The 25,844-nt window shown below is 39.1% G+C and overlaps 1 protein-coding gene across 10 annotated transcripts in view; it reads right to left on the bottom strand.

Annotated features, from left to right (window-relative positions):
- The window catches only part of mapkap1 (MAPK associated protein 1), a 305,427-nt gene that overhangs the window by 79,663 nt on the left and 199,920 nt on the right, over positions 1-25,844 (bottom strand). For 8 of the 10 annotated variants that reach the window (XM_068012482.1, XM_068012484.1, XM_068012481.1 and 5 more), the window contains one exon: positions 8,934-9,041. The exons of the other annotated variants lie outside the window; for them this stretch is intronic. In XM_068012482.1, the coding sequence (XP_067868583.1) occupies positions 8,934-9,041 (108 nt within the window). The remainder of the gene's footprint in view (positions 1-8,933; positions 9,042-25,844) is intronic. 10 annotated transcript variants of the gene reach the window in all.

Genomic DNA, 25,844 nt, shown 5'->3' with positions numbered 1-25,844 from the left:
AAAGTTGCGATCAGTTTATGCCAGGCTCCGCAAAATCATAGTAAGAGGATAAAAGAACCAGGCTTGTCTGCTATCAGCACTGTTTAGCTGTTTAACAACCCTGCTAGCTAGCCAGTCCTGGTTGACAGCTACCTTGCCAAACATTGTGGGATTGCCACCTTTGGATTTGGTGATCATTCAGTTACAGTACCATATGGTGGGGGTTGGGTCAATCAAAATAATCAGTTGAACTGGATTTCACAGTAACACAAAAGATTCCCACTTAAGATTATCTTAAATAAGATCACATAGCCCTGTAGATAATGTGTTTGGGTTGAGAACGCTGCTTTTAAACTGATGAATCCTGACAAGATCATTTTGTCCTCAAGAATGACTTCTTAGTTGACCAATCAAGAGTCTGACTGTAAAGAGTGATATATTACACTATTTCTATTTAATATCATGTGGAATACCTCTATAACCTTGAAAATACTTATTAAACAAAATTAAAAAGAACCATTGTCTTCCATTACAGAAGATGCAATCTTTTCTTAAACGCCAGTACAACATGCATAAATCATCAGTTTACATTTCATTACCAATACTACTGACTATAGCACTGCCATGCTGCACTCATCGTTATCTGACCCAATGTTTCTTTTTCATAGTCTGAGTGTGAAGAGTTGACATATTTATACCTTTGTTTTCAGCACTAGAGATTTCTTTAATGCACGAACAAAAGAGCAAATACGGTTGCTTATCACTGACCATCTAAATGTATTCTTACACATATAACAGGAAAACCTTTGAGAGTCATATAGCTCCTCTTCTATGATTTTGCTTTGTTCAATCAAGTTTCCCTTTGGTTCCCATGCACACGAAGGTTAACATTAATTGAAGTTGAAGTTACTCTATACCTTCCTTTTATAAGCAGATGTGTTTATGAGCATGCAGCATTATTTTTAAAACTGGGGTTGGTGCTAAATTATAGTTAGCTTCCTAAATTTGAAATAATATTGCCAGTTGTTGCAAATGTACAGAGAATTGGAATTTAAAACCACCTTTAAACTATGCAAAGATAAAGAGCATTGTTAGGCAGTTCAATGGATCAAAATGTTGTCCGCATATTTAATCTTCAACATTGCTTTGCTCCCCATCAGTTACATTGTTGGGAAGCATTAAAATAAACAAAAGCAGAGATATTAATCTCCAGGTTGTCCTTGGAATGGCCTGTGGAAAGTGAAGCTTAAGAAGAGTTCAGCAGCCAACTTTAGTCACTAGGTAGTCTGGAAAAGAAAAGGAGAAAAAATAGCTTTTCCCTAAAGAAAGCAAAAAGGGTATCTTTTCCAAAAATGTACTTTTCATTCAGGAGATCAGAATTCCTTGAATTGAGAAATGAAAATGGAGTGCTAAGTGTTATATTACAGGACATTACCAACATTGAAAAGTGCAAGAGAAGTCTGGGCAAATCAGGTAATGATGACATGAACACATCAGAGATTGGGGAACACAATTGAAGCACACAAGATGGTGTATTTGGAACTTGGAAGAAAGAAACAGAAGGAGAAAATTCAGAGAAACACTAACTATAGCAGCATTCATAAAAAGAGAAAGATAAAAATTCCAACAGATTGAGAAACAGCTTGGATGCTGGAGCAGGAATAAGGATCACTGATCAGATGACTGGTGTTGTCTAAATACTGGTGACCTACCTTATTTAAGTTTCTAACTGAATCAGAGGCTTCAAAATTATATTTTGAACACAAATTAAAAAGATGAAGATGCATGCTGTCCTATTGAGTGGAAACTGGCTTTAAATGAATTCTTCATTCCATCAGATGCATTTGTAAGGAAAAATCCTTCAGAAAGGAAATTAACTTTGGCAGCAAAGATACATGCTGTAAATTTCACCTGCCCATCCTAACTTTTATGTAAACCAAAGTTAAACTTACCTCTGATCTACTGTACTTTTACGTTATAATAATCACAAAAATAGCACCAAGCCGCAGCTTTTCAATTGATATGCCAGACCAATAATCTAAATTTTCTACAGTGATTAACTTGAATTAATGTTTCACTGAATGCATATTCCACCCTTCATGCTGTGTAAATTAAACCCATCACATGATCGACCACTCGTAAGACACTTGTGGCAATCGGTGGTTGTTTTGTGTCAACCATTAATGCTAACATGTACTTCCAATGTACAGATGACAGATTCCTTTTTAAATTTGCTTTTTAAAATGCAAGCCATGAGTTTGAACTTTATAATCAATTTAGATAAATAAGCAAGAACTCCACCCACACAATAGCTCAGTTATATTACAGTAATTGAATTACTATAATGATGCACAGCTATTACCTGTAATTAAACAAATTGCCTACACCAACTCCCCAACGAAGTTTAATGTATGAATTGAGCTTCCACTGCCTGCAATTCTGATTTGAAGTCTTATATAACCAATTTTAATAAATTAACACTAATTTGCTTTGAATACCAATAACTAAATGATGTAGAAACTGATAAAGATGAAGGGTGCACTCACAGTGTAGCTACCAGTTTAATATTCATATCGGTAGTTATTTCAACCAGGGAGAACTCTTTTTGCATGCTTAACTGTCCTGTTTGAGAGAGGTCTCCATGCACGCCTAAATGTCATAATACACAGAACTGACTCCAAAAATGTTACTGTTTAGAGGCTGGGAGAAATCTCGTCTTAAACATTAAAATTAAAGTTAGGTAGACTTACCAAGTGTCCAACAGTTCCGTTAGGCCATCTACTGAGTATTTTGCAAACCACACGACACCACACTGGACTTGCACTCCAGTGGCAAATCAAAGTAGTTTGAGATTACCCCATCTAGGAGTTTCAATCCACTTTACTCTGGACTGATGTTGGGCCCAAACTTGCACTTTCACTGACAGTTTAGCACCATTGCAAAGAAAAAACTGCTTTCAAGCACTGTTGAATCACCCTATGTCACATGAAATCATTAGCAATCATCGAAAATTTACTACACAGGAGGCCATTCAGCCTATTGCGTCCATGCTGATCAATGAATAGCAACCCAGCCTAATCCCACTTCCCTGCACTAGGTCCGAGGCTCTGCAGATCACGGCTCTTCAAGTAGACATCCAAGTAATTTTTAAATGTGCCGAGAGTTTCTGCCCCTGCCACGCTTTCAGGCAGTGGGTTCCAGGTCCTTATCATCCTCTGGGTGAAAAAATGTTCCCTCATCTCCCCACTACTTCAAATCTATGCCCCCTGGTTTTTGATCCCTCTACTAAGGTAAATAGATCGTCCCTATTTACTCTGTCTCAGTCCCTCTTAATTTTATACACTTCAATTAAGTCACCCGTCAGCCTCCTATGTTTCAAGGAAAACAGCCCCAGCCTATCCAATCTTTCGTCATTGCTAAATTTTTCTGTCCTGACAACATTCTTGTAAATATCCTTTGCACCCTCTCCAGTGCAATCACATCTTTACTGTAAATGTGGTGACCAGAACTGTACACAATACTCCAGCTCCAAAAGTAATGAATAACACTTCACACATCCACATATGATCAGCAACAACCCTTCATATCAACTTATAAAAGGAGAAAAGTTCACTATGGATGATGTGTTTACATTACCATCAAGGCATTCAACTGTTTTAGTACAACTCCAATATTCTTGCCTCTATAATCTGCTTTGGTCACTTATTCCAAACATTTATTGCTCTTTGGTAAAGAAGGCTTCCCTGATATCTTCTAATTGTTGTCACCTGATCTGCACGGAAATCTTCTCTTCCTACCTGTTCAGCATATTTAAATGTAATCAGTAGGTCTACTTTATTATTAACTTAGATTGGTGACCACAACTGAACACAGGTTTTGAAGTCAGTGCACTGAAAAACATCAACCATCAACACAACTTCTGTAGACTAGCATTCTGTTATTGACTGTTCTGGCTATATATTCTAACATTAAACTCATTTTTGTTAATTGATTTGACACATTATCTGGGCATTGAATCTTATGAGTCTTATACTGCTCCCAGGTCTCCAAGTCTCCTTATACCAATTTAATTTATACATAGTGACGTTTTACACTACTTTTCACCTTTATGTAAAATTTTATATTTCTCAGCATTAATCCCAATTACATAACTCTTTTGCCAAATAATCTGCCGTATCTGCACTGTTCTTTTAATTTATGTCATCGGCATATTTTTAAATTGGTTTCAGTATCCATGGTCTGGATTTTTGGCCCCACTGGAGCTGGAATCTCAGAATCGTTACAGTGCAAAAGGAAGCCATTCGGCCCATCATGTCCGCATCAGCTCTCTGAAAGAGCAACTCCCTCAGTTCTATTCCCCTGCCTTCTCCCCGTAATCCTGCACATTCCTCCTTTTCATATAACTGTCTCATTCCCTTTTGAATACTTCAATTGAACCTACCTCCACCATGTTCTCAGGCAGCGCATTCCAGACCTTAACCACTCTGTGTGAAAAAGTATTTCCTCGTGTCACTTTTGCTTCTCTTACCAAATACTTTATATCTGTACCCTCTCGTTCTCAATCCTTTCGCAAGTGGGAACAGTTTCTCTCTATCTACTCTGTCCAGAACCCTCATGATTTTGAATACCTCTATCAAATCACCTCTTAGCCTTCTCTTCTCCAAGGAAAACAATCCTAACTTCTCCAATCTATCTTCATAACTGAAATTCCTCATCCCTGGAACCATTCCCTTGAATCTTTTCTGTACTCTCTCCAATGACCTCACGTCTTTCCTCAAGTGCGGCGCACAGAATTGGACGCAATACTCCAGCTGAGGCTCTAGTGTCTTATACAAGTTCATTCAGGGGCAGGTGGGGCTGAAAATTAGCCCAGCCGGCCGGCGTGCCAGTTTCTTGGCTCCGTCCTGCCTTCGGGCCATTTTTGCAGAGTTGGGATCGGGACTGACATGGGGAGAGCAGCCCATTATCCTCATTAAGGATCTAACTAAGGCCAATTTAAGGATGCCAACTGCAGCAGCCAAAGGCTGTCCTCTAGAGGGGCTCTTCCCCACCACCCCTCGGCCTCCACAACCCACAGTGCTGGCCTGGCTGCTGAATCTATTTTTAAAATTAAAGCTTTAGAAAAGTTGAAGAGACGGTGCCTCCCTGTTGAAATGCCCTCTGTTACTTGCCTTCCATTACAGCCTGCTGCTCTGCTGAAGCTGGAAGACGCCTGATTGGTCCACCAGCTTCGACAGCCCATCCACCGCCCCTAAATAGACAAATAACCAGTCTCCATGCTAATAACTGGGGCACCCCTGTGCAAATCACAGAGCTGTGACTCCTTTCCCCCATGTTCGGGACCTGGAAATAGTCCTGACTTCTGTTTCCTGCCCCCGGAGGGAAAATCCAGTCCCATATAATTTATGTAGATGGAAAAGAGCAAGGCCCCAAGCACTGAAGCTTTAATTCTTGGAGAACTTCACATAGCTTTCTCTCCCCTCCATTTTGGTGTTAGACCTCTAAGGATGCTCTTGGTTTACCTATTTTAACCTACTGGTTGTTCAGCATATATTCTTTGAATTCATGTGGCTTTCAGCTTACATGAAAGTCTTTCACATGACACTTGCAAAAAGCTTTGAAAATCTAAATATATTATTTATGATGATTACCTATCTGCAACACCCTCAAATAAGCTGAAGTGATTCATCAAACACAAACTAGTCCATAACCCTATTGCTGGTAGTTTCTTAGACTTGTTAACTTAAGCCAGACTATTTCACTTTATTAATGGAAGAGATGTCAAACAGTAAATAATAGGCAATATGTGGTGGCAATGTAAGGAGAATTGAACAGAATGAGTGATATTCTTCAACTTTCCTCTTCCCTTGATGGAAGAGTTTTGACTTTTGTTTGGCAACGTAGGTATCTCCATCTGAGATCAAATAATTGTGGGGAATGTCAAGAGCATGCCAGCACATAGACTTGCAGCACAGTGACAATTTCAGCCAGTATACACACACGCACCATTCTCTGGCTCCATATGGAATAAGGACTTTTACTAGAGCTGCAGACTGTACAAATGTCCATTCCAACCTTTTAACACCAAAAACATGGCATTCGGTATATCTTTATCAATAATTTTTAATTTAATATTTCTTAAAAGGTTTTTTGATGATTTGAGTAACATACAATGGATGAAATAATATGTACTATTTAATTAGCAGGCATGCAACAACTAATGAAAACCTCAGCTTAGCTCAATTCACCACAAATTTTCACAAATGTGGGAAATAAAACCTATGTTGAAGACATACAGTCAAACATCACTACTTAATTATTTACTCAGGAAAAAGTATAAGTTAACAAAGATCAATTATCAACCTAAAAATTCCACTGTAATTGCAAAATGTGGTAAAGTCAAAAACTCCTGATATTTTGCAGATTACAATATCCAGAAAAGGGGCCTCTTGAGATTTTGAAAAGACAAAAATAATCTGCATTGGTCATCAGAAAAAAAGACACACAAATTCTTAAGTTGCATTAAACCACAAGAGCAGATCCATGCAAAAAAAATTTCCATCCTTCGATAAGTCATTAAAAAGTTTTAAAATTCCCAGTAGTAATTGTACTAGCCTTCAAATGTCCTTCTTTAATTTACATGGATAATACACAATTTACAACGAGGCATAAATTTGCTACTGCTCCACATGAAATTTCATTAAACTCAAGTATTGGCATTGAAAAGGTGAAAAAGAATTCACCTTTGAATGAGTAGTTACACTGCAAAATTACAATCAGATTGGGATCCCAGCAATACTTTCTAAACATAAATGTCTCAGTTTCTACCATGTTAGATTCTTTCATCAGAAAGATCAGCACCCTTTCCAAATTCCGTTAAAAGAAGCATCAACTTCAAAATCCTCCTATTTTCTACTTTCAATTTGAATTGGCTTTTTTTTTTTTAAAAACAGTGGCAAGTACTGATGGCTGCATCAGAGGAATTGGTTTGGGATTGGGGGGAGGGGGTAGAGTTAGGAAAAGAGAAATACTGAAGCCAGCAGCCTGAAATAGCTAAATGCAGCAGATACTGTTACAATGGTCCTTCTATATTTTTTGTTAAGTACTTTTTTTTTTGAGGATTCATGAATTTTAGAATTATGGGCATTGTTTTATTTGGGAAAACTGAAAAGGATTCCATGGAAGTTTTTCTCACTGGGGTCACTGAAAGGATATAGAGGACTTGGTTTGTAAACAACCATTACTGGAAGTCACCTGTCTTCAGATAAATACCCAGCAGGGGCTTTTTGACTTGGAGAAGATGTTTACAGAGAAGTAACAGGTCAAGATTTATAGCGGTCAGGACGCTTGACTACTGAGATTGTTTTTGGTTTCGCTTTGGACAGTCTGTTGGGGTTTAGACAGCGTTCTGAAAGGATTTGAAGAATCAACCTGCCAAAGGACAAAACCCCAGCTCAGCCTTTTTGCATCTCTTTGAAAAACCTGCCAGCTTTTCCACCTCTTTGAGAAGCTCTTTGAAGTGAGTGCAAGAAATAGAGAAATTGATGCTGCATTCCTCCTGAAAGGCATGCCGAACTGATCCTCAACGTCGCCAAAGAAGAGCTGTTCTAGGAAGATCCCAGAGACAGCCGTCTACTCGTATTTGGGACGCCAAACCAAAAAGGGACAACTAACATCTTTCCATATCTTCTCTTTTTTTCTTCATGAATCAGCAAGTATTTGGCCAAAGTATTCTTTTTTGTCTTTTCTTTTGTAACAGAGCTCTGAAGAGATAATTTTTTTTTGGTTAACTGTTTGGTGTGTTGGGATGTGTGTTTGTGTGTGTGTATATACGTGCGTGCGTGAGAGAGAGGAGCCAAGGTAAAAAGGGAACTTTCATATTTCACTCTGTGTATTAATGCTTTGCTTCCTTACTGATTAAGTCTTGTTTTATAATAAACTGATAATTTTGTTCTTTAATACAGAAACCTGGTTGTTGTATTTTATTCTGGGATAAAAACAGAGTATCAGTAACCGGGTAAACATTTTAAAAATAAATATATGTTGTGACTTGTGGAGAAGTGGAATTAGAAAAAACAGTGCTGTCCTCCTGCCTCGGTTGTAACAATGCAAAGAAAACTTTTTTCGATCTTGTATTTCAACTGTGTATGTTAATTCAACTCCCTCACAGTGCCAGGCTCAGTAATTCCTCCTAGTCAGTTGCTCCAATGAAGTAAGTAGCGCTCAGTAATTGAAACAAAAAAGAAAAACAAAACCATTGTCAAGGTTAATCATAATTCTTTGCAATGTTTAGGCTTTTAAAGGGCTTCTGAAGGCAAGATCCCTCATTCAAAACTTGTTCCGACTCAAAATACAAAGAACATCTAAGGTATCTGTCAGATGTTTGTCCTAAAATCAGTGGCATGCATTTTCCCCATCATCTTTTTCCAGCTAAATGTAGAGTGTTAGCTGTTTTAAAGCCAAATTGCTCAGATTGCAAGTTATAAATGCAACTACACCTCTATAATGGTTAATGTAGGAATGTTGATAGAGGATTTTAGAATTAATCGAGCTAAGGCACATCATTTGAGAGCTGAAATTGCTGATACCACATTTGCCCTGACATCATGTTGAAACAGAAGAGATAAGGAGTGCAGAGTCAGGTTCTGCCAACATTTTCTTCAAATTTTTCATTTTTGTAAAGTAATGTCAAGGAATGTACTCCTTTGGCAATCACAGAAATTGCAAACAGACATTTAATATTTGATATCAATGATCGTTATCAAAACCTGACATCTGTATATTGCTTTTTTAATTAGCAGATGTTTAAAAGTACATTATGTACATATCCCAAATTTTATAGTTTTTTTAAATAAAAAAGACAAGCATTTCAAACATGCGTATTTCTAATCAGTGTTTTGCTAACACATGTATTTTGAAAATTGTTTGTTCAAAAGTTAAAAGGTCAAACTTACTGTACTCTCTGACCAGACAGAATTCCAAAGTGCTCTGACTCTCTAAGGTACGATCTAAATCTACAGCTACGTTAGGTTCATTTTGCTTCTCAAGCCGATACTGATGCCCTGGAATGAAAAAAAGGCCAGCAAATAATGTGAATGAGAAACTTTCATGCTAATTGTGCAGAAACTGCAGTTAAAAACACTTCAAAAATTAGGCTTTATATTCTCTTCCCCCATCCCAATGCAAAAAAGCCATAAGCTGATTGCAATGTGTTAAGCATTTTTTTATTGAAACCATTGGGAATTTTTACTTTGTGGTCAAGAGCTAAAAAGCTAAACTGCTCTATATATTACATTTAACTCAACAGGGAATGTCAGCATAAAGTGACATTTCTGTTATGTTGTTCAGCAATTTATAGTAGTCTGCAGATATCAAACTAAATCTCTTTTGGTTCGCACCTTCAATGTAAAAGCAGATTCTCTGACTGCAGTAAATTGTGTCCTTGAATGTTACAATTCTGATCAAAATTCCTCCCCAATGTATCTACCCAACCTATTTTTGTGCAGAATGTAATAGCTGGTTACTTGTTCATGTATTGTGGGAATCATCATATATTATTAGGGCATACCAAGCTCACAGGGGGCATAAAGCTGATCTGTCCTCACCGAATGTCCACATATACTTTTACAGCAGCGTGGTGCTGGATAGTGATCAGGGACATATTTGCTGGTGTTTTTTTCCCCCACTGTACTGTATACAACTGCCAGGTAGCCTTACAGCAGAGGTTCTCAAATTGGGTCCACAGAGATTTTCTGCAAAATAATCTGAAAAAGAGTTTACTGAGGGGGGCTTGGTGTGAGTTGGGAGATGGACTGGAGTGTAGCGCAGAGTGGGATACCTATCTCACCTGGGAGGGGAGGGCACATGGAGGAGCACTGAGGGCAGCACGAAGATCGCCAGGTAGACCTACAGTTACCAAGGCTGCTGCTGCGCACCATATATGAGTTCAGCCTTGTTGAAAGGTGAGTTTTTAAAAAAAAAAACTTAAACTCAAAGAAATACCTGCTTTCTTAAAAGCATTCTTAAAACACTCTACACCTGCAGCACTTCAATATTATGAATATATAGTATTATAATTTAGAAGGTGGTCCCTGATTATTAATCCATTTGAAAAGGGGTTCTTCAAACAAAAAATTTGATAGTCACTAGCTTGGAGTGTCACTGTGTTTTATGCAAACAGATGGCGAGCATCACTTATAAAACAGTGAATAATTTGTTAGAAAGCTTCAAAAATAACAGATAGAGTGTGTGAGCGAGTGGTGCAGTTGATAAGAATACTTATATATTCCTTCTTGGCACTTGGATTTGAACCTAGTCTATTCCAGACAGAAACATCCAGTCTCTGCTTCGACAAGAGCAAAATTAGTTCGCCGGTCTCAACATTGTTTCAGAGAGCACAAACGCCAATGGCACAAAAATGAGCAGTCTCACTCAGAAGCCATAAAGATGCTGGGATGAGAAATAGAAAGAAGAAATTAGTGCAGAAGTGGGTGATCTTTCTGCAGCTGAGACTGAAGTGCATTGTTGGGGTAATGTGAAGGAAGCTTTACCCTACAGCTAAGCTGTCCCTGTTTTGATACTGATAATGGTGCCAGAACTGGAAAACAAGTTCCAATCTCCAACATGTTAACATTAGCATAAATATCACAAAGTAAAAATTAAAGAAAAGATTTAAAAATTTATATTACTCTATGTGATACCGTTGATTTTTACAATTCAATTCTGGAAGAAAGTGCTCCTTTAAAAATTTCAGCAAACTTTCCTGTTAGTAGCTCTAAAGTGAAATGGATTTAAATTTGTAATTTTACCAACAGCCATTTATTTTGGCGAGCTGCATTGATTTGTTATTATTATTTGGGTGTAGGAAATGCAGCCATTTCTAAATAATGGTACGTTACTATGACAACTACCCGCACCTAATACAAACACACATGAACTAGAACCTTCAAATGAGCCTATTCTGTGATTCAAATTGCATTTCAGAATGATTTTGTAACATGAACACAAACTATTTCTATTAAGAGCATTCTTCTTCAATGTCATTATATTTTTGAAGTATTAAACCCCAAATATTTGATTTTGGTTATACTGAAATAATTTAACATTGTTTAATTACTAAATTACCCAAATATTACCAACTCTGTCCTATTTATGTAAAGTGTAACAATGCTGCTTTAATCTTTGATGGGTATAGTAACACAAGCTGTCTTTGTAAATCAATATAAATTCTGCAAAGTGACAGATCATAATCTGTAAGACACTTTAGGATATTACATGTCAACTGGGGGTTTTACCATATGAGACAGCAGACACATTATTGCAATAGTAGAAAAACCTGTGTATGCATAAACATGCTACAGTATAGAACTAACAGTGTGCAAGTGTTTGCAGACAATAAAAATCACCGAGGCTGAAGCAATGGCTGCCCTTTGGAAATTTCCCATCTCTAAATTACTGCAAAGGTCTTGCTTTAAAAAAGTCATTGGTTATGGTTACATATGATTACTGGACACATTTAACTTTAAATAAGACTACACATATGTAGAGCTGCATAATATCTAAAAACATATTTTTCTTTCCCTTCTCCTTCATTGCATGTAAAGCAACTTTCCCAGCAGCATTCATATTTAACATTTCCATTCTTTTACAAAATGGGATATGATGCTGCTGTTTGCAGTAGTTTTGTAATAATGAAACCTTACCTTCTGTTTGGGTGTACAGTTTAGCAGACTCTCCGTGCAGGGAAAAGACAGAGGTTATATCTTAACAAACTTGACTAAAGAAAATTCTGAAAACATTTTGGAAACACAATCAATCAATTCTAATTTTTAAACTTTCACTTCCAGTCAACAACAGAAAAAGATCCCTTCGAACTTCTATCTTCACTACAAAGTGTTGTTATCTTATGGTGGTGTCAGGAGCTTTATCTCTCTTTCAACTGACAACACAGACAATTCAGTTAAAATTGGAAAAGAATCCCACTTCAGTTGAGTAAATAAATAATCAATACTCATCTAAATGTAAATGAGAAACTAGCCCCCTCTGATAACACACTGCTTATCAAAGATCCAATTTTCTCCAGACAGTTGGATGCAACCAAATCACCGTCATCCAGTCTTAAACTAATGGATAAAAATCGTAACTTAACTGAGCAGATCACCAGAGATCAACTATGTTTCAGGCTTTGGCCACTTCACATTTAACTAGGTTGGCTATCACTCACTTTACAAACCCCTTTGGCCAGCTTTTTCCTGTTTGAACCATTGAAATCAGCTGCGGTCTTCTTGTGAATGTGTTAAAAATAATTCTTCTGAACATTATAGCCAAAGTTGTAAATGATAATGTTGAAAGCTGCTCTCTGATATGAGGGCTCATCTCAGTAAATAAAAACTGCAAAGAGCATCCTTTATGGAAAACGGCAGGAAACAAAAGTGTCAAATTTGAGTCCATTTAGATTCTAGTATTCATGTTTCAGGAATCTTATTACATTCAAGGAGTCAAAAAGGCTAAAATGCTGTTGTGTCAATATGGTTAAAATAACATCCTGCCACTAGATGCTGTTAACATAGTTTGTAAATATGATGCAACACAGTATTCACAACAAAGAATACAGTTCAGGATTGCCCTTCAATTGCTCACAGACACATCTTATAGCATTTCAATGTCAATGGTCGGGTAGAACAAGAAACACAGCTCTGAGATCGATGAGCGGCCCTGTTTCATTTAACAGACAGAAATCAGCCCATGCAATTGAAATATGAGTTTGTGCTGCCTCAGACAGCTGATCTCAGACCCACGAGCAGTCTGATTCTGGATGCTGAGACGGCACCAAGTTCACCTCCTTGATACTCGTAATATGCCATCCGCAGCAGAAGTACTGTGTGCCTGTAGTTCATGGAACATTATTGAATTAATGCTAAACATGGAAAAACACTCCAGTTTGCACTGCTCCGATTTCCCATAACGCCACCCTTCCAACTTTGGAATGAGACCAAGCAACTGGTCCAAATGGTGGATGGGTAACTTTACTGACTCAAGTTCACTGGAAAAAATCTAGATAAACACAAGATTTATATTCCTGTGTTCTTGGGCTGGGCAGTACTTCAACTATGAAGTGAACGTATCATAAACTAACCCAGTACACCATGCAGTAAACACACCATTATCACTTTATATATAAATCCTGCTTTTGTGTCAGTTATAATTATATTAATCCAATTAATAGTTCAAATCTCAATTAACCTTGATGATTGAAATTTTGTCTCCAGTGTAAACTACACATTTAACCAACTGGGGACCCTGGTTAAGGCATTTTCAAGAAGTAAGTTATGAACAAAAGAACAATTTAATGCTTAGTTCTTGCAATATAGTTACATTTGTATCTAGTAACTAAATAAGGTAGCAATACATGGCACCTACCTTTCAGCTCCAAAATTAAGAGTTTTAAAATATTAATTATTCTCTTATACTGTATAACGCTCATTGCACTAAAGTCTCTTCAGACAGCAGACAGCCCTGGAGAAACAGTTAATATGTCCTGTAGCTCAAGTCCCAGTGCTGCCTGGAACCAATAGGAGCCAAATGCATGTCAAGAGATTCACAATTGTTTTGTAAAGAGGGTTTTTGCAAGGAGAAAAGGGTTATTGCATCATCTATTCTGACCACCAAAAATATATTGCACTTCAGTTTAGCAAGGCCATGTGGTAGTGCAAAAGAGAAGCATGGCCAGTTTATTTTCTTTGACTTGAAGGAGAACCTGAATTTAGTTTCAATGTCCTTAGCTTTCGGTGCCCCACTTTCTTCCCAACGCTCTTTCTAAATTCACTTCTATAACATGGAACTGAAATGCAGAGTGACAGGATTTCCAGTTATGTCAGGGGTTTCTGACACCTGCTCCAGTACAGTAAAACAACTCCACTTTAAACCAATTCCAGCTAACATTCTACTGACAGCTGAAGTGATCTGGGCTGAAAACCTAACTCTCAGTAAATCTAATATAATGAATATTTTTAACATACATTATATTGCCTTGGGAAAGATACATTTCATGCTGTAAACACTTCTATTCGCTGTGTTAATATCCATGGAAAAAGAAATGGCTTTTACTGCCAAATCAAATACACTCATGATAGTTTGTTTCTGCTTTCCAATCTATTTCAGCTATGTCATGTATCACTATTTTAACCATATCCAAGTTTGAGACTATGCAGTGTATATCAAAACAATGAGCTTCTAGGAATGATTTGTTCAAAATAGAATGAACATCTGAGAGTGATGACTTTTATAACCACAGGGTTTTTGTTTAGAAAATCTAAACGATAAGTACATTACAAAGCAGTAGTGTTGGTCCTACATAAAGCGAATGCAGAGTTCTTCTCCTAGGCAAGATCCGTCTGGATTTTTGCAACTAAAGAGGATGGATGTATGGGATCATATATGATTAACAAAAGAACACCAACCTTGAAAAACAGAATTGTTAAAGAAATCCACCTCTTTTCCTTCGGAATGGATCTTTGCTAACCAAGAACATATACTTGTACGGCCCAACTATCAAGAGTAGAAAGAATCTGACAGGAAGGTGTAAGAGATGAAGTCAAAATAATATGCACGATTTTATTTAGGGAGCAGCACAGAAAGGTTTCTTTACAGCAGTCCTACCAAAGGCTAAACTGAGCTGCAGAGTGAATACATTTGCAGAATAAGAGAGGTCAAAATGCCCTTTACACAAATCCAACAAATCAGAAAACACAGTTGTTGTTGCTGACAACAGATTTCCCTAATGAAGTGTGCCTTAATAAAGAAAAGGAAATGTACCATACACAGAGTGCATGAAACAATCATATTCAACCAGTCACCAAGCCAGCCTTAGCTTCCATATGTAGCTGTAAATCTGTCTTTCTGGCACACACACTTGGGTCCATTTCAATTCAGTAACTTTGTATACAGATGTCTGCAACTCAAAGCTTGTCTATTACAGTAAAAATGGGCTAGAGAAAACAAAGGAGGAAATTAGCTGTTGGATTAAAAAAATATAGATTGCATTTCAGAAAAGCTACAACCAGTGCTTGCAGTATAAAATCATTTCTACAGAAATCATAGCCACTAAAAAGACGATTGCCTGTAGCAAAAACTTCAGTGGACAAATGTCAACTGATTCAAGCTGGGATGGAAGGGGAAGAAACAGAACAGCTTGTGCAGCATTCCATTTGTTCTGGATGAAATTCTTGTCGGCTTTAACTCACAAAACACTACGTACACTCTTGATTTTTAACAGTCTGATTCTGGAGAGGAAGATGGCAACTTCATGTGATCCTCTCTGTTAAGTGCTCCAACACATCCAATACCACCTGCAAGGTGACCAAATGCTGATCCAAAATGCAACACACTCAAATGATAGCCTCATTCTTAAAAGATGAGCAAATGTTGAGTTCTAGCTCCAAAGAAAAAGAATTCCAATCATATATACAGCCTTTTGAAGACCTTGGCATCTTGATGGCTGATATCAGTAGCAATGACAGTGGCGACGGCAGTCACATCTCCAATGGATGGCAGTGACGGTGCTTGAGACACAAGTGAATGTAGAGGACAAAACAGTCCAGTCAAGAATCACTCAACTTTTGTCACTTCTGGGCAAAAATGCAAACTCTGGCAGCAAAGAAGATCTTCCTGTTCAACGACCAATCATCAGTTCTGATGAAAGGTCATCAACCCGTGCTCTCTGCACAGATATTGCCTGACATGTTGAGTATTACCAGCATTTTCTGTTTTTATTTCAAATTTCCAGCATCTGCAGTATTTTGCTTTTGTAAAATCTTCCTGTTCTTCATGTTGATACCAAACATAACTTGCCAAGGAACACTGAGGAATGCCAACAACAGCTGGGTGCAAAAGATTAACTGTTGCTTGAAAAAGAGAAAATGGCAAGACAGCATTATGAGAAACAACTGAAGAATGCAAGAAGAAAACTAAAGAGACTAAAGGAGGAAAACTGAAGAAAAACAAAAACTTCAAGAAAAATGACAGAAGTCAGAGAATAAAATAAAAGTCCAACAAATAGTAATGGGTGGGATACTGCACAGCAATGCAACAATCAATATTCCATTTTAAGACATTTTGTTGCTTTGTTGAGCCACATTTCTAAATTTTATTTTAAATAAAAATAATCTAACGCAGGAAATATCAATACATGTAAAACCTAGTGACCTCAACATGCCAGATTAAACCTGACATCAGCCCAATTCCCACCACGCTCCCCAAGTCTAACTAAAAGGAAAATATGGCTCTGCAGGATATTAATTGAACTTTTTTTTATGCCAACATCTATAAAGAAAAATATTAAATATGTCGCACTTTTACTTTCCTTACAACTTTGATAATCTCTCTCCAAGAAAAATAGTCATACTAAAACTAAATGAATCTACACATTCAGGACTGGCTATACCCTTTGTCAATTCCTTGCAGTTGGTTTTGTTTACCTCCAATTTTTAAATAGTGTTTCAATTTCTTTGTTCCAGTTTGGAAATATATAGAAACACATTCATACCAGAGTAAAGCCAAATACCAACTTCACTTAGGAACAAATCAAGCAGTACAACCTATCGTATGGCTCATTCCTCTAGCTACAAATTTTAGTGGAACGGGTACAGGAATGTAATTTAACAACACAAATAAGGCTTTGATTACTCCCAACGTCTCCAGGCACAAAGAATGGTAGATAACCTAAAGGTCATACGCTGCCACCCCTACACAATTGGATTTCAATGATTCTAGGTTTGTAACAGTGTAAGCACTCACTAATATCAAGAATGACCTGATGCACGTCATTCAAAGTATTGCTGTAAATGTAATGGTCCTTTTCCCTCAATTTTCTTTGCCAACTTTCTCTCCTTCCCTTGTGAGGGTTCAGGCCCTTTTCTAGGGTAAGAATCTAAGGGTGAATACCCTTGGACACCTTTCCCAAGTGAACAGTGAGCCTTGACAGTGAATACCTGCAGGCTATTTGATCAATCTAAACCTATCCTGAGACATATGCCTTCAGTAGCCCTTCATTTTTCTTAAGTAAACAATATTTTTTCCACCCTTTCCCTCCTTCACTAACTTATAATACAGATTTATACATATCTTTAATTTGCAATTGCACATACTGGTTCAAGTAAATATTTTCTTTAACACTGGTAGATTTGATTACAAATTCAAAGTAATTTGTTCGAATGTTGTAAATGGAGCTGTCGAAGTTTTTGTTTGAGGTCGATGGTATTTGGATGGTCGTCTTTGATGTACCATGGAAGGACAAGATATATAAAATTCAATGTTGTGTAGATTTGCCGTTTGATATTTTAAAAGCAACAATCTTCAAATTGAAGTATTCTTCCAACACAAAAGCATACACTTTCGTAAATTAAAAACATATAGAAGATAGAAACCTTTATGTTTATATAAAGCAGATGTTTAAAGTTAAAACTGATGGTATAAAGCACTCATGTTTGGAGCAACGGCAGAGTTAATTATAAGCCTTTTCATGACTATGGAAAATGCAGATCATGTCTCTAAAAAGCTGGCTTACATACAGAACTGTCTTTATTCATAATTTAACGATTCTTCATAAATCTGTGGACTGCCTGACACTTAAAATAAACTCTTACCACATTTATTAGAATACAAGATGCCACTTAAACTGCTCAATGCATATGCATCACAACTGCGCAGGAATCCAATATAATATTTGTACAGAGAGGGTGGAACTTTCAACTTTGGTGGTGAAATGTAAAACAGCCATTGGTATATCAGCTGTTTTCCATTCTTCTTTCCATTGACTTCAATGGAGAGGAAAATCGGGCAGATGTATAATGGACAGCCAATTTGCTACCAACCATCTAACACCTCTTGTCAAAGTTGAAAGATCCCCCTGGATTTGGGTGGTGGTGGTGGGGATGGAGTATGGGGTGGTACATTTATTACACAACTTTTGACACACAATATTTACACAAATTTGATTTGTTTTCCTATATAAAAAGGGAGAGTAGAAAAAGTGAGCAGATGCCATACGTGAAAAAAACCTTATTCTTGAACCTCTGCACCAAAGACTGATCAACTCGAGAGAGAAAAGCCTACATGCAGACAACCAAGGTTTATACCAGATACCTGCACTTAACGATCAAAAGCTTATGCCATATGCAGAGTACCTGACCCACGCAAACCCAAAACTTTATAGTGATCATTTAGATTCCTTGGAATATCTAGGATTGGGTTGAAAAGTATTACTCAATATGTCAAAGAAATTATAAAAGTCTTCAAACACTTTGCTAACACTTTATTCCAGGTTTAGTTGTTTATTCAAAAAAAAGGCTATTCCCTTTCTTAGGCATTAAAAAAAGTTAAGATAATCTGCAGTATTTTTGAAAGTGTATTTGCCTCTCAAGCGAGCTTTAGGATTTTCAAATGGATAAAGCCAGGTCAGGTGTTGTAAACCTGCTGAAATTGTAAGACTCTGAACAACTTTCAACAAGCTACATCTAATTGCAATATGGCTTGCTTACCTGACTTTGGGAAAGAGACACTTCAAGTACTGATTTACCCTCTGCTAAGAGAATTTTACTAAAAATATTCTCTGGGATAGGTTTGGTTTGATGAGTTAGCCCCGAAATTCCACCAGCTTGAAGCCAAGAGCATTTCCTGGAAGGACATGGCCAGAATGAGTGGTTATGGTGAGTTTCCATCATTTCTTTAACCATGATAAATTCCAGCAATGGGGAGGAATACTTAATAAGCAGACATATTATGACATCATGTACATCAAGCAAATACAAAGGACATATTTCCTACATCTGTGTCAGAGTAAAGCTGGGTGCAAGAAGTGACTTAAGTCCCCAATATTCAGCACTGCTAAGAGCCATTAGGGAGAATTTTAAAATTCTTTTGACCTTCAGAACAGGTCATTACCATGTACTTACTCAAAACAAAACACTTTTGACCCACCTCTTCTCTCCAAGTACTGTTTTATAAAGAAAACTTCCATTCTTCTCCATGATCCTTGAACACATCAAGGACATCTGGCTCTGAGACTGGCCTAAGGAAAACACACCAATTATATCCGCTGCTACTGTGATCATGACCCATTTTGTCTCTTAACACTCTAGGGCATTCAACATGGCTGGCCACTCCATTACCCTCCACTGCCCCTATCACAACTATATTGTTACCTGTCTCCATGTTACCTGCAAATCTGTAGCCCCTGCCCAGACCAAAGGTTATATGTCAATTCCCCCAGCATCTTTTTGTTCATTTGCAAATTGTCCCTCAGAGACTTTACCTGCAGGAACGGTGTCAGTTTCCATACGTGTGCCAATCATACCCAACTCCCACAACTCTCAATTCCGCAACCAATCCTGTACTATCAGACTGACTATCTGACATAGCATAGTACCAGGGATGAGGTATGTCAGTTATGGGCAGTGATTAGAGAAGTTAGGGTTGTCCTCCTTAGAACACAGAAGGCGGAGAAAGATTTGATAGCAGTGTTCAAAATCATGAATGCTTTTGCTATAGCAAATAATGAGAAATTGTTTCCAGTGGCAGAAAGGTTGATAACCAGAGGACACAGATTTAAGGTGATTAGGAAAAGAACCAGAGGTCATAGAGTCATACAGCACAGAAACAGGTCCTTCGGCCCATCGTGTCTGTGCCAGCCATCGAGCACCTAACTATTCTAATCCCATTTTCCAGCATTTGGCCCGTAGCCTTGTATGCTATGGCGTTTCAAGTGCTCATCTAAATACTTCTTAAATGTTGTGAGGGTTCCTGCCTCTACCACTCCTTCAGGCAGTGTGTTCCAGATTAAAACCACCCTCTGAAAATGTTTTTCCTCAAATCCCCTCTAAACCTCCTGCCCCTTACCTTAAATCTATGCCCCCTGGTTATTGACCCCTCCGCCAAGGGAAAAAGCTTCTTCCTATCTAACCTATCAATGCCCCTCATAATTTTATACACCTCAATCACGTTCCCCCCTCAGCCTTCTCTGCTCTAAGGAAAACAACCCTAGGATGTTATCTATATGGACTTCAGTAAAGCCTATGACAAGGTCCCTCATGGCAGACTGGTACAAAAGGTGAAGTCACACGGGATCAGAGAGAAGCTGGCAAGATGGATACAGAACTGGCTCGGTCATAGAAGACAGAGGGTAGCAGTGGAAGGGTGCTTTTCTGAATGGAGGGATGTGACTAGTGGTGTTCCGCAGGGATCAGTGCTGGGACCTTTGCTGTTTGTAGTATATATAAATGATTTGGAGGAAAATGTAGCTGGTCTGATTAGTAAGTTTGCGGACGACACAAAGGTTGGTGGAGTTGCGGACAGTGATGAGGATTGTCAGAGGATACAGCAGGATATAGATCGGTTGGAGACTTGGGCAGAGAAATGGCAGATGGAGTTTAATCCGGACAAATGTGAGGTAATGCATTTTGGAAGGTCTAACGCAGGTGGAAAGTATACAGTAAATGGCAGAACCCTTAGGAGTATTGACAGGCAGAGAGATCTGGGCGTACAGGTCCACAGGTCACTGAAAGTGGCAACGCAGGTGGATAAGGTAGTCAAGAAGGCATACGGCATGCTTGCCTTCATCGGTCGGGGCATAGAGTATAAAAATTGGCAAGTCATGCTGCAGCTGTACAGAACTTTAGTTAGGCCACACTTAGAATATTGTGTGCAATTCTGGTCGCCACACTACCAGAAGGACGTGGAGGCTTTGGAGAGGGTACAGAAGAGGTTTACCAGGATGTTGCCTGGTCTGGAGGGCATTAGCTATGAGGAGAGGTTGGATAAACTCGGATTGTTTTCACTGGAACGACAGAGGTGGAGGGGCGACATGATAGAGGTTTACAAAGTTATAAGTGGCATGGACAGAGTGGATAGTCAGAAGCTTTTTCCCAGGGTGGAAGAGTCAGTTACTGGGGGACATAGGTTTATGGTGAGAGGGGCAAAGTTTAGAGGGGATGTGCGAGGCAGGTTCTTTGCACAGAGGGTGGTGAGTGCCTGGAACTTGTTGCCGGGAGAGGTGGTGGAAGCAGGTACCATAGAGACGTTTAAGAGGCATCTTGACAAATACATGAATAGGATGGGAATAGAGGGATACGGACCCCGGTAGTGCAGAAGGTTTTAGTTTAGGCAGGCATCAAGTTCGGCACAGGCTTGAAGGGCCGAATGGCATGTTCCTGTGCTGTACTGTTCTTTGTTCTATTTCAGTCTCTCTTCATAGCTGAAATGCTCCAGCCCAGGCAACATCCTGGTGAATCGCCTCTGCACCCTCTCCAGTGCAATCACATCCTTCCTAAAGTGTGGTGCTCAGATCTGTACACAGTACTCCAGCTGTGGCCTAACTAACATTTTATACAGCTCCATCATAACCTCCCTGCTCCTAAACTCTATGCCTCAGCGAATAAAGGCAAGTATCCTATATGCCTTCCTTACCACCTTATCTACCTGTGCTGCTGCCTTCAGTGATCTATGGACAAGTACACCAAGGTCCCTCTGACTATCCGTACTTCCTAGGGTCCTACCATCCATTGTATATTCCCTTGTTAGTCCTCCCAAAATGCATCACCTCACTTCTCAGGATTAAATTCCATTTGCTACTGCTCCGCCCATCTTACCAGCCCATCTGTATCGTCCTGTAATCTAAGGCTTTCCCCCTCACTATTTATGACACCACCAATTTTCGTGTCATCTGCAAACTTACTGACCATACCTCCTATATTCACGTCTAAATCATTAATGTACACTACAAACAGCAAGGATCCCAGCACCAATCCCTGTGGTACACCACTGGTCACAGGCTTCTACTCGCAAAAAACAACCCTCGACGATCACCCTCTGCCTCCTTCCACTAAGCCAATTATGGATCCAATTTGCCAAATTGCCTCGGATCCCATGGGCTCTTACCTTCTTAACCAATCTTCTATGCGGGACCTTATCAAAAGATAACATTCACTCCGTACACCACTGACATACAGTGGCTGCAGCACGTACAATCTACAAGATGCACTGCAGCAACTCGCGGAAACTTTTTTTAATGTTAACAGTGACTTGCTGTGATCAGGAATGCACTGCCTTAAAAGAGTGTTGGATTCCATAGCAACTTGCAAAAGGGAATTCGCTAAATATTTGAAGGGAAAAAAATTTGCCAGGGCTATGGGACAGAGCAGAAAGTGGGAACAGTTGCACAACAACTTCAATGAACTTGCACAGGCAAGATGGGCCAAATGGCCTCATTGTGTGCTGTATCATTCTATGATCATATGCCACAGTGTTCTCCAGTGAAAAAATCGAAATCATTTTATTTGACTAGCAACAACTTTTGAAATGTTCTTATTCTCCAACTGCTTGCTCAAGCTGAACCTGAGTGTGTGCTCCTTTTTGACCTCGAGGTGAGCTTAGAACTCCATATCCTAACTTTCGTGAGGACTGCTCACTTTTGCCTGCGCACTGCCAACCTCCGCCCTTAGTCATCCTTACTACCACTGAAACCCTTATACATTCTTTTGCTACTTCTCGGTTCACCTTCTCCAACCCTCCTTACCAACCTTCAACAAAATCTGTTGGTTGCATTGCCACCTGGTTTTGACTGAAACTTAGTTCATAGGTGGCGACATCTTGTCTCTTGCTGAAGCCTCTCAACTTGGCTATCTTTTTCACCAACCTACCCACCCAAACCGCCCTGGTAGAAGTAGAATTCTCATCACCAAGTTATACTTTGATCTATCCACACTCCTCGAGCACCTTCTCCACCTTTGAGCACCTTACCCTGTTTTGGCAGGACCGATATAATAGATGACGAGTTTAGGACAGGACATGGAGAATGATGGTGGTGGTTTGGCTCATTTTGTTCCACTTTTATCTATGCAATTATAGCCAGGACATGTTCAGCAATGGCTTCTCTTCCCACCTCTGCACCACCTTGGGAACTCTCCACGGATCCATCCTTAGCCACCTGCTCTTTATCATCTACTGCTGCCCCTTGGTGACATCATCCACATACATAGCATTAGCTTTCAGATGTACACGGATGACACTCAGTTCTACTTTTCTACTATGCCTTTCGACCCTTATGCTGCTTCTTTGTCAGACTTCAACAGCCAGTCTTAGTGGTACTTTAGCCCTTCGCAAAAAGCTACCCCTGAACACCTGCTTGATGAAAAAATCCATAGAAAAACAAAATTCTTTTGACTCAAAAGTAAAATACTGCAGATGATGGAAGTCTGATGTAAAAACAAAAACTCAGGTCTGATGACCTGAAATAGCGGGCTGAAATTTTCAGGGCCCTTTGGGGACGAACTGGGAGGCAGGAGGGATATCAAAATGGCTGAGTAAGGAATTGGGAGGGGATGTCGTCATATTGCCAGAGGTAAGAAAGTCAGCAGCTCAGACGCCTGCCGGGAAGCCAATTGACCACTTAAATGGCCAATTAAGGGCCACTTCCCACCTCAGCAGTGAAACCTGGTGGCTTCCCAGTGGGTTCTGGAGGCCTCCTTTGTGGGCACTCCATGGCCCACAGAGCGTCCCACACCCCGTCCCCACCCCACCAGCGGCAACGACTGGCCTCACAGCAATGGCGCCACTGGTGCATAGGGACCTGACCCACCCCAACTCTGCTCGCTGGGGCCTGCCTGCCTGGCTCCAGTCCCCCAATCCAACATATCTATCTTAGAGGTGCCCGCCCATTGAGACGCTCTCCCTGGAGCTGTAGCCTTAGCAACGGTCACTGCTAGTAGTGGTACTGCTGAGCTGCTGGCCCTCTGATTGGGTTGGCAGCTCTCTGGGAGAGCCACCGGCCTTAACTGGGCGGCGACCTCTTAATTGGCCATTGTCGGCAATACGCCGCCTCAGCTGATCACTTTTCACTTTCAGCCCTGGTAGCAGGACCTCCCCATTAATGGCAAGATTAAGCCCATTACCTCTGTTTCTCTCTTCACAGATACTGCCTGACCTACTGAGTATTTCCAGCATTTTCTGTTTTTATTCAAGTATTTTTCACCCTTTCAAGGTAAATAAAAACACTGCAGTATTATTGTGGAGCAGACTGACTATATAAATGTCATGTAAAAACTTCAACACTATAATGTTTTCATGAATGCTGGGAGCTGTGGGAAAACAAAATTTACTGATCAAAAACCACTGGTTTAAAAGTACAAATGGGCAACAGAAATCATCACTAATGAGCAGATTTCCTCTCTGTGGTGTGTGCAATTCCAAAACTCCTCCAGTCATGCTCAATTGATGTGAGTACAGCTATCTGGGTGCACATCAAACCTCATCTCTCTGACGAACACATAGAAGAATACCTAAAATAATTAGCAGACAACTATTATTGTTCCAAGTTGTGCTCTACTTACTTGGAATTATACCAGTATTTCTCTGTATACTGGTTAAATTCTTTTCTACAATACTTTTCTCCATAATGATAATTTTTGTCCCCTACATTATATTTGTGGAAGTGGGGAGGGCCGAAACAGTGTTGGTTTTCCTAGGCAACACTTGTATACCTCCAAACAACTAGCTATAAAGTACCACTAGCAAATGCTTTGGGGTGTTGGTGGAGGGCATGGGCAGTTGATTGACTACCCTCTTGTAACAATGGTGTGTGGAGCAAGAATCAACAGAAAATTATATACTTTCTTCATATATAAAAGTTAAAGACTTTAGCATATATTAATACACACTATCATGAGCTATTTGCCATCCACTTAATGACATCTATTTAGACATTCTGTTCTAGCAACATTTGACACAAGCACTTCAAACAATATATTACAAGACAGTTTACTGCACAAGATCAAATCTTTAGTTTTTTTACAATGTTTTGTAAAACACAGGAATTAGTCTTATTTTATTTCTATGTAGAAATATTCTTAAATATAAAAAGAGAACATGGTTCATCAATCTTTGCATTCTTCACTTATGAGTGTGGGTCACATTAGCAGCTTTCCAAAGCGCACCACACTCCTTAACACTATGTAAGTAAGGACAGCACTTCTGTTTAAGTAGTAAACCATTTTCCACCCATGACTGTCAGGAAAGCTATCAACCAAAAACCTGAAAATGTCCACTGAGACAAGCCTCTTTGGATTTATCCAACGTGACTGTTTCTAATTAAATATCTGCCGTAACAGCTTCCTTTGCACATTCATCTTGTGCTGTAGAAAAGAGATCTTTGGAATCAGGTAGCATTGTTCACTTTTTATTTAAACTTCCCCCAAAGTTCTGGCACTAGACATGTAACCTACAATGATACAGTACTTCCATTAACCCCCTACTGCTTTCCCTGGCGAAGCTGTATATAGCAATGGTAGCTACAGATTCTTTGTCCTTTCCTTCAGAGCTAGGGCATATTTAAAAAAGTATTAATTCAGTGGGAATAGAAATGATAAAGGAAGTGCAGAAATATAATCAAGCACCATGTATATAATTTAAGCTCAGAGTTTTAAAATCCTCTCATCTAATCAAGTACACTCTTGAGATAACATTTGCAGGTATAATGAAGTTTACAGCCAAATTAAGAGTTGGCAAAAATACATTTTTCTGCAACAGTGCCCTTGTGTTATCCCCATACAAAGTACGTCCTCAGAGCAAAGAATACACTGCATGGCCCACAATTGGTAAATGGTCCACACTCTATAAACATACTTTTTGTATTGTTCCTTAGGGGTCAAGGTAGGTGGAATTTATGAGGACTGCTCTAGCTTAAGAGAGTTTATTTAGTATACGGATACACCCAACTTAACTTGGATAGCAAAGCAAAAAAACAACAGGGAGAAATGGTGCTTCGCAGCAAAGAAGTATTTTCAATATAAACTTTTGCCGTTTGGTAATACAGAACT

Source organism: Heterodontus francisci, chromosome 32 (assembly GCF_036365525.1).
Source record: "Heterodontus francisci isolate sHetFra1 chromosome 32, sHetFra1.hap1, whole genome shotgun sequence".
Taxonomy (NCBI): Eukaryota; Metazoa; Chordata; class Chondrichthyes; order Heterodontiformes; family Heterodontidae; genus Heterodontus; species Heterodontus francisci.
The sequence above is the reverse complement of the archived record's forward strand: the minus strand, read 5'-3'. Positions and strand labels throughout refer to the sequence as shown.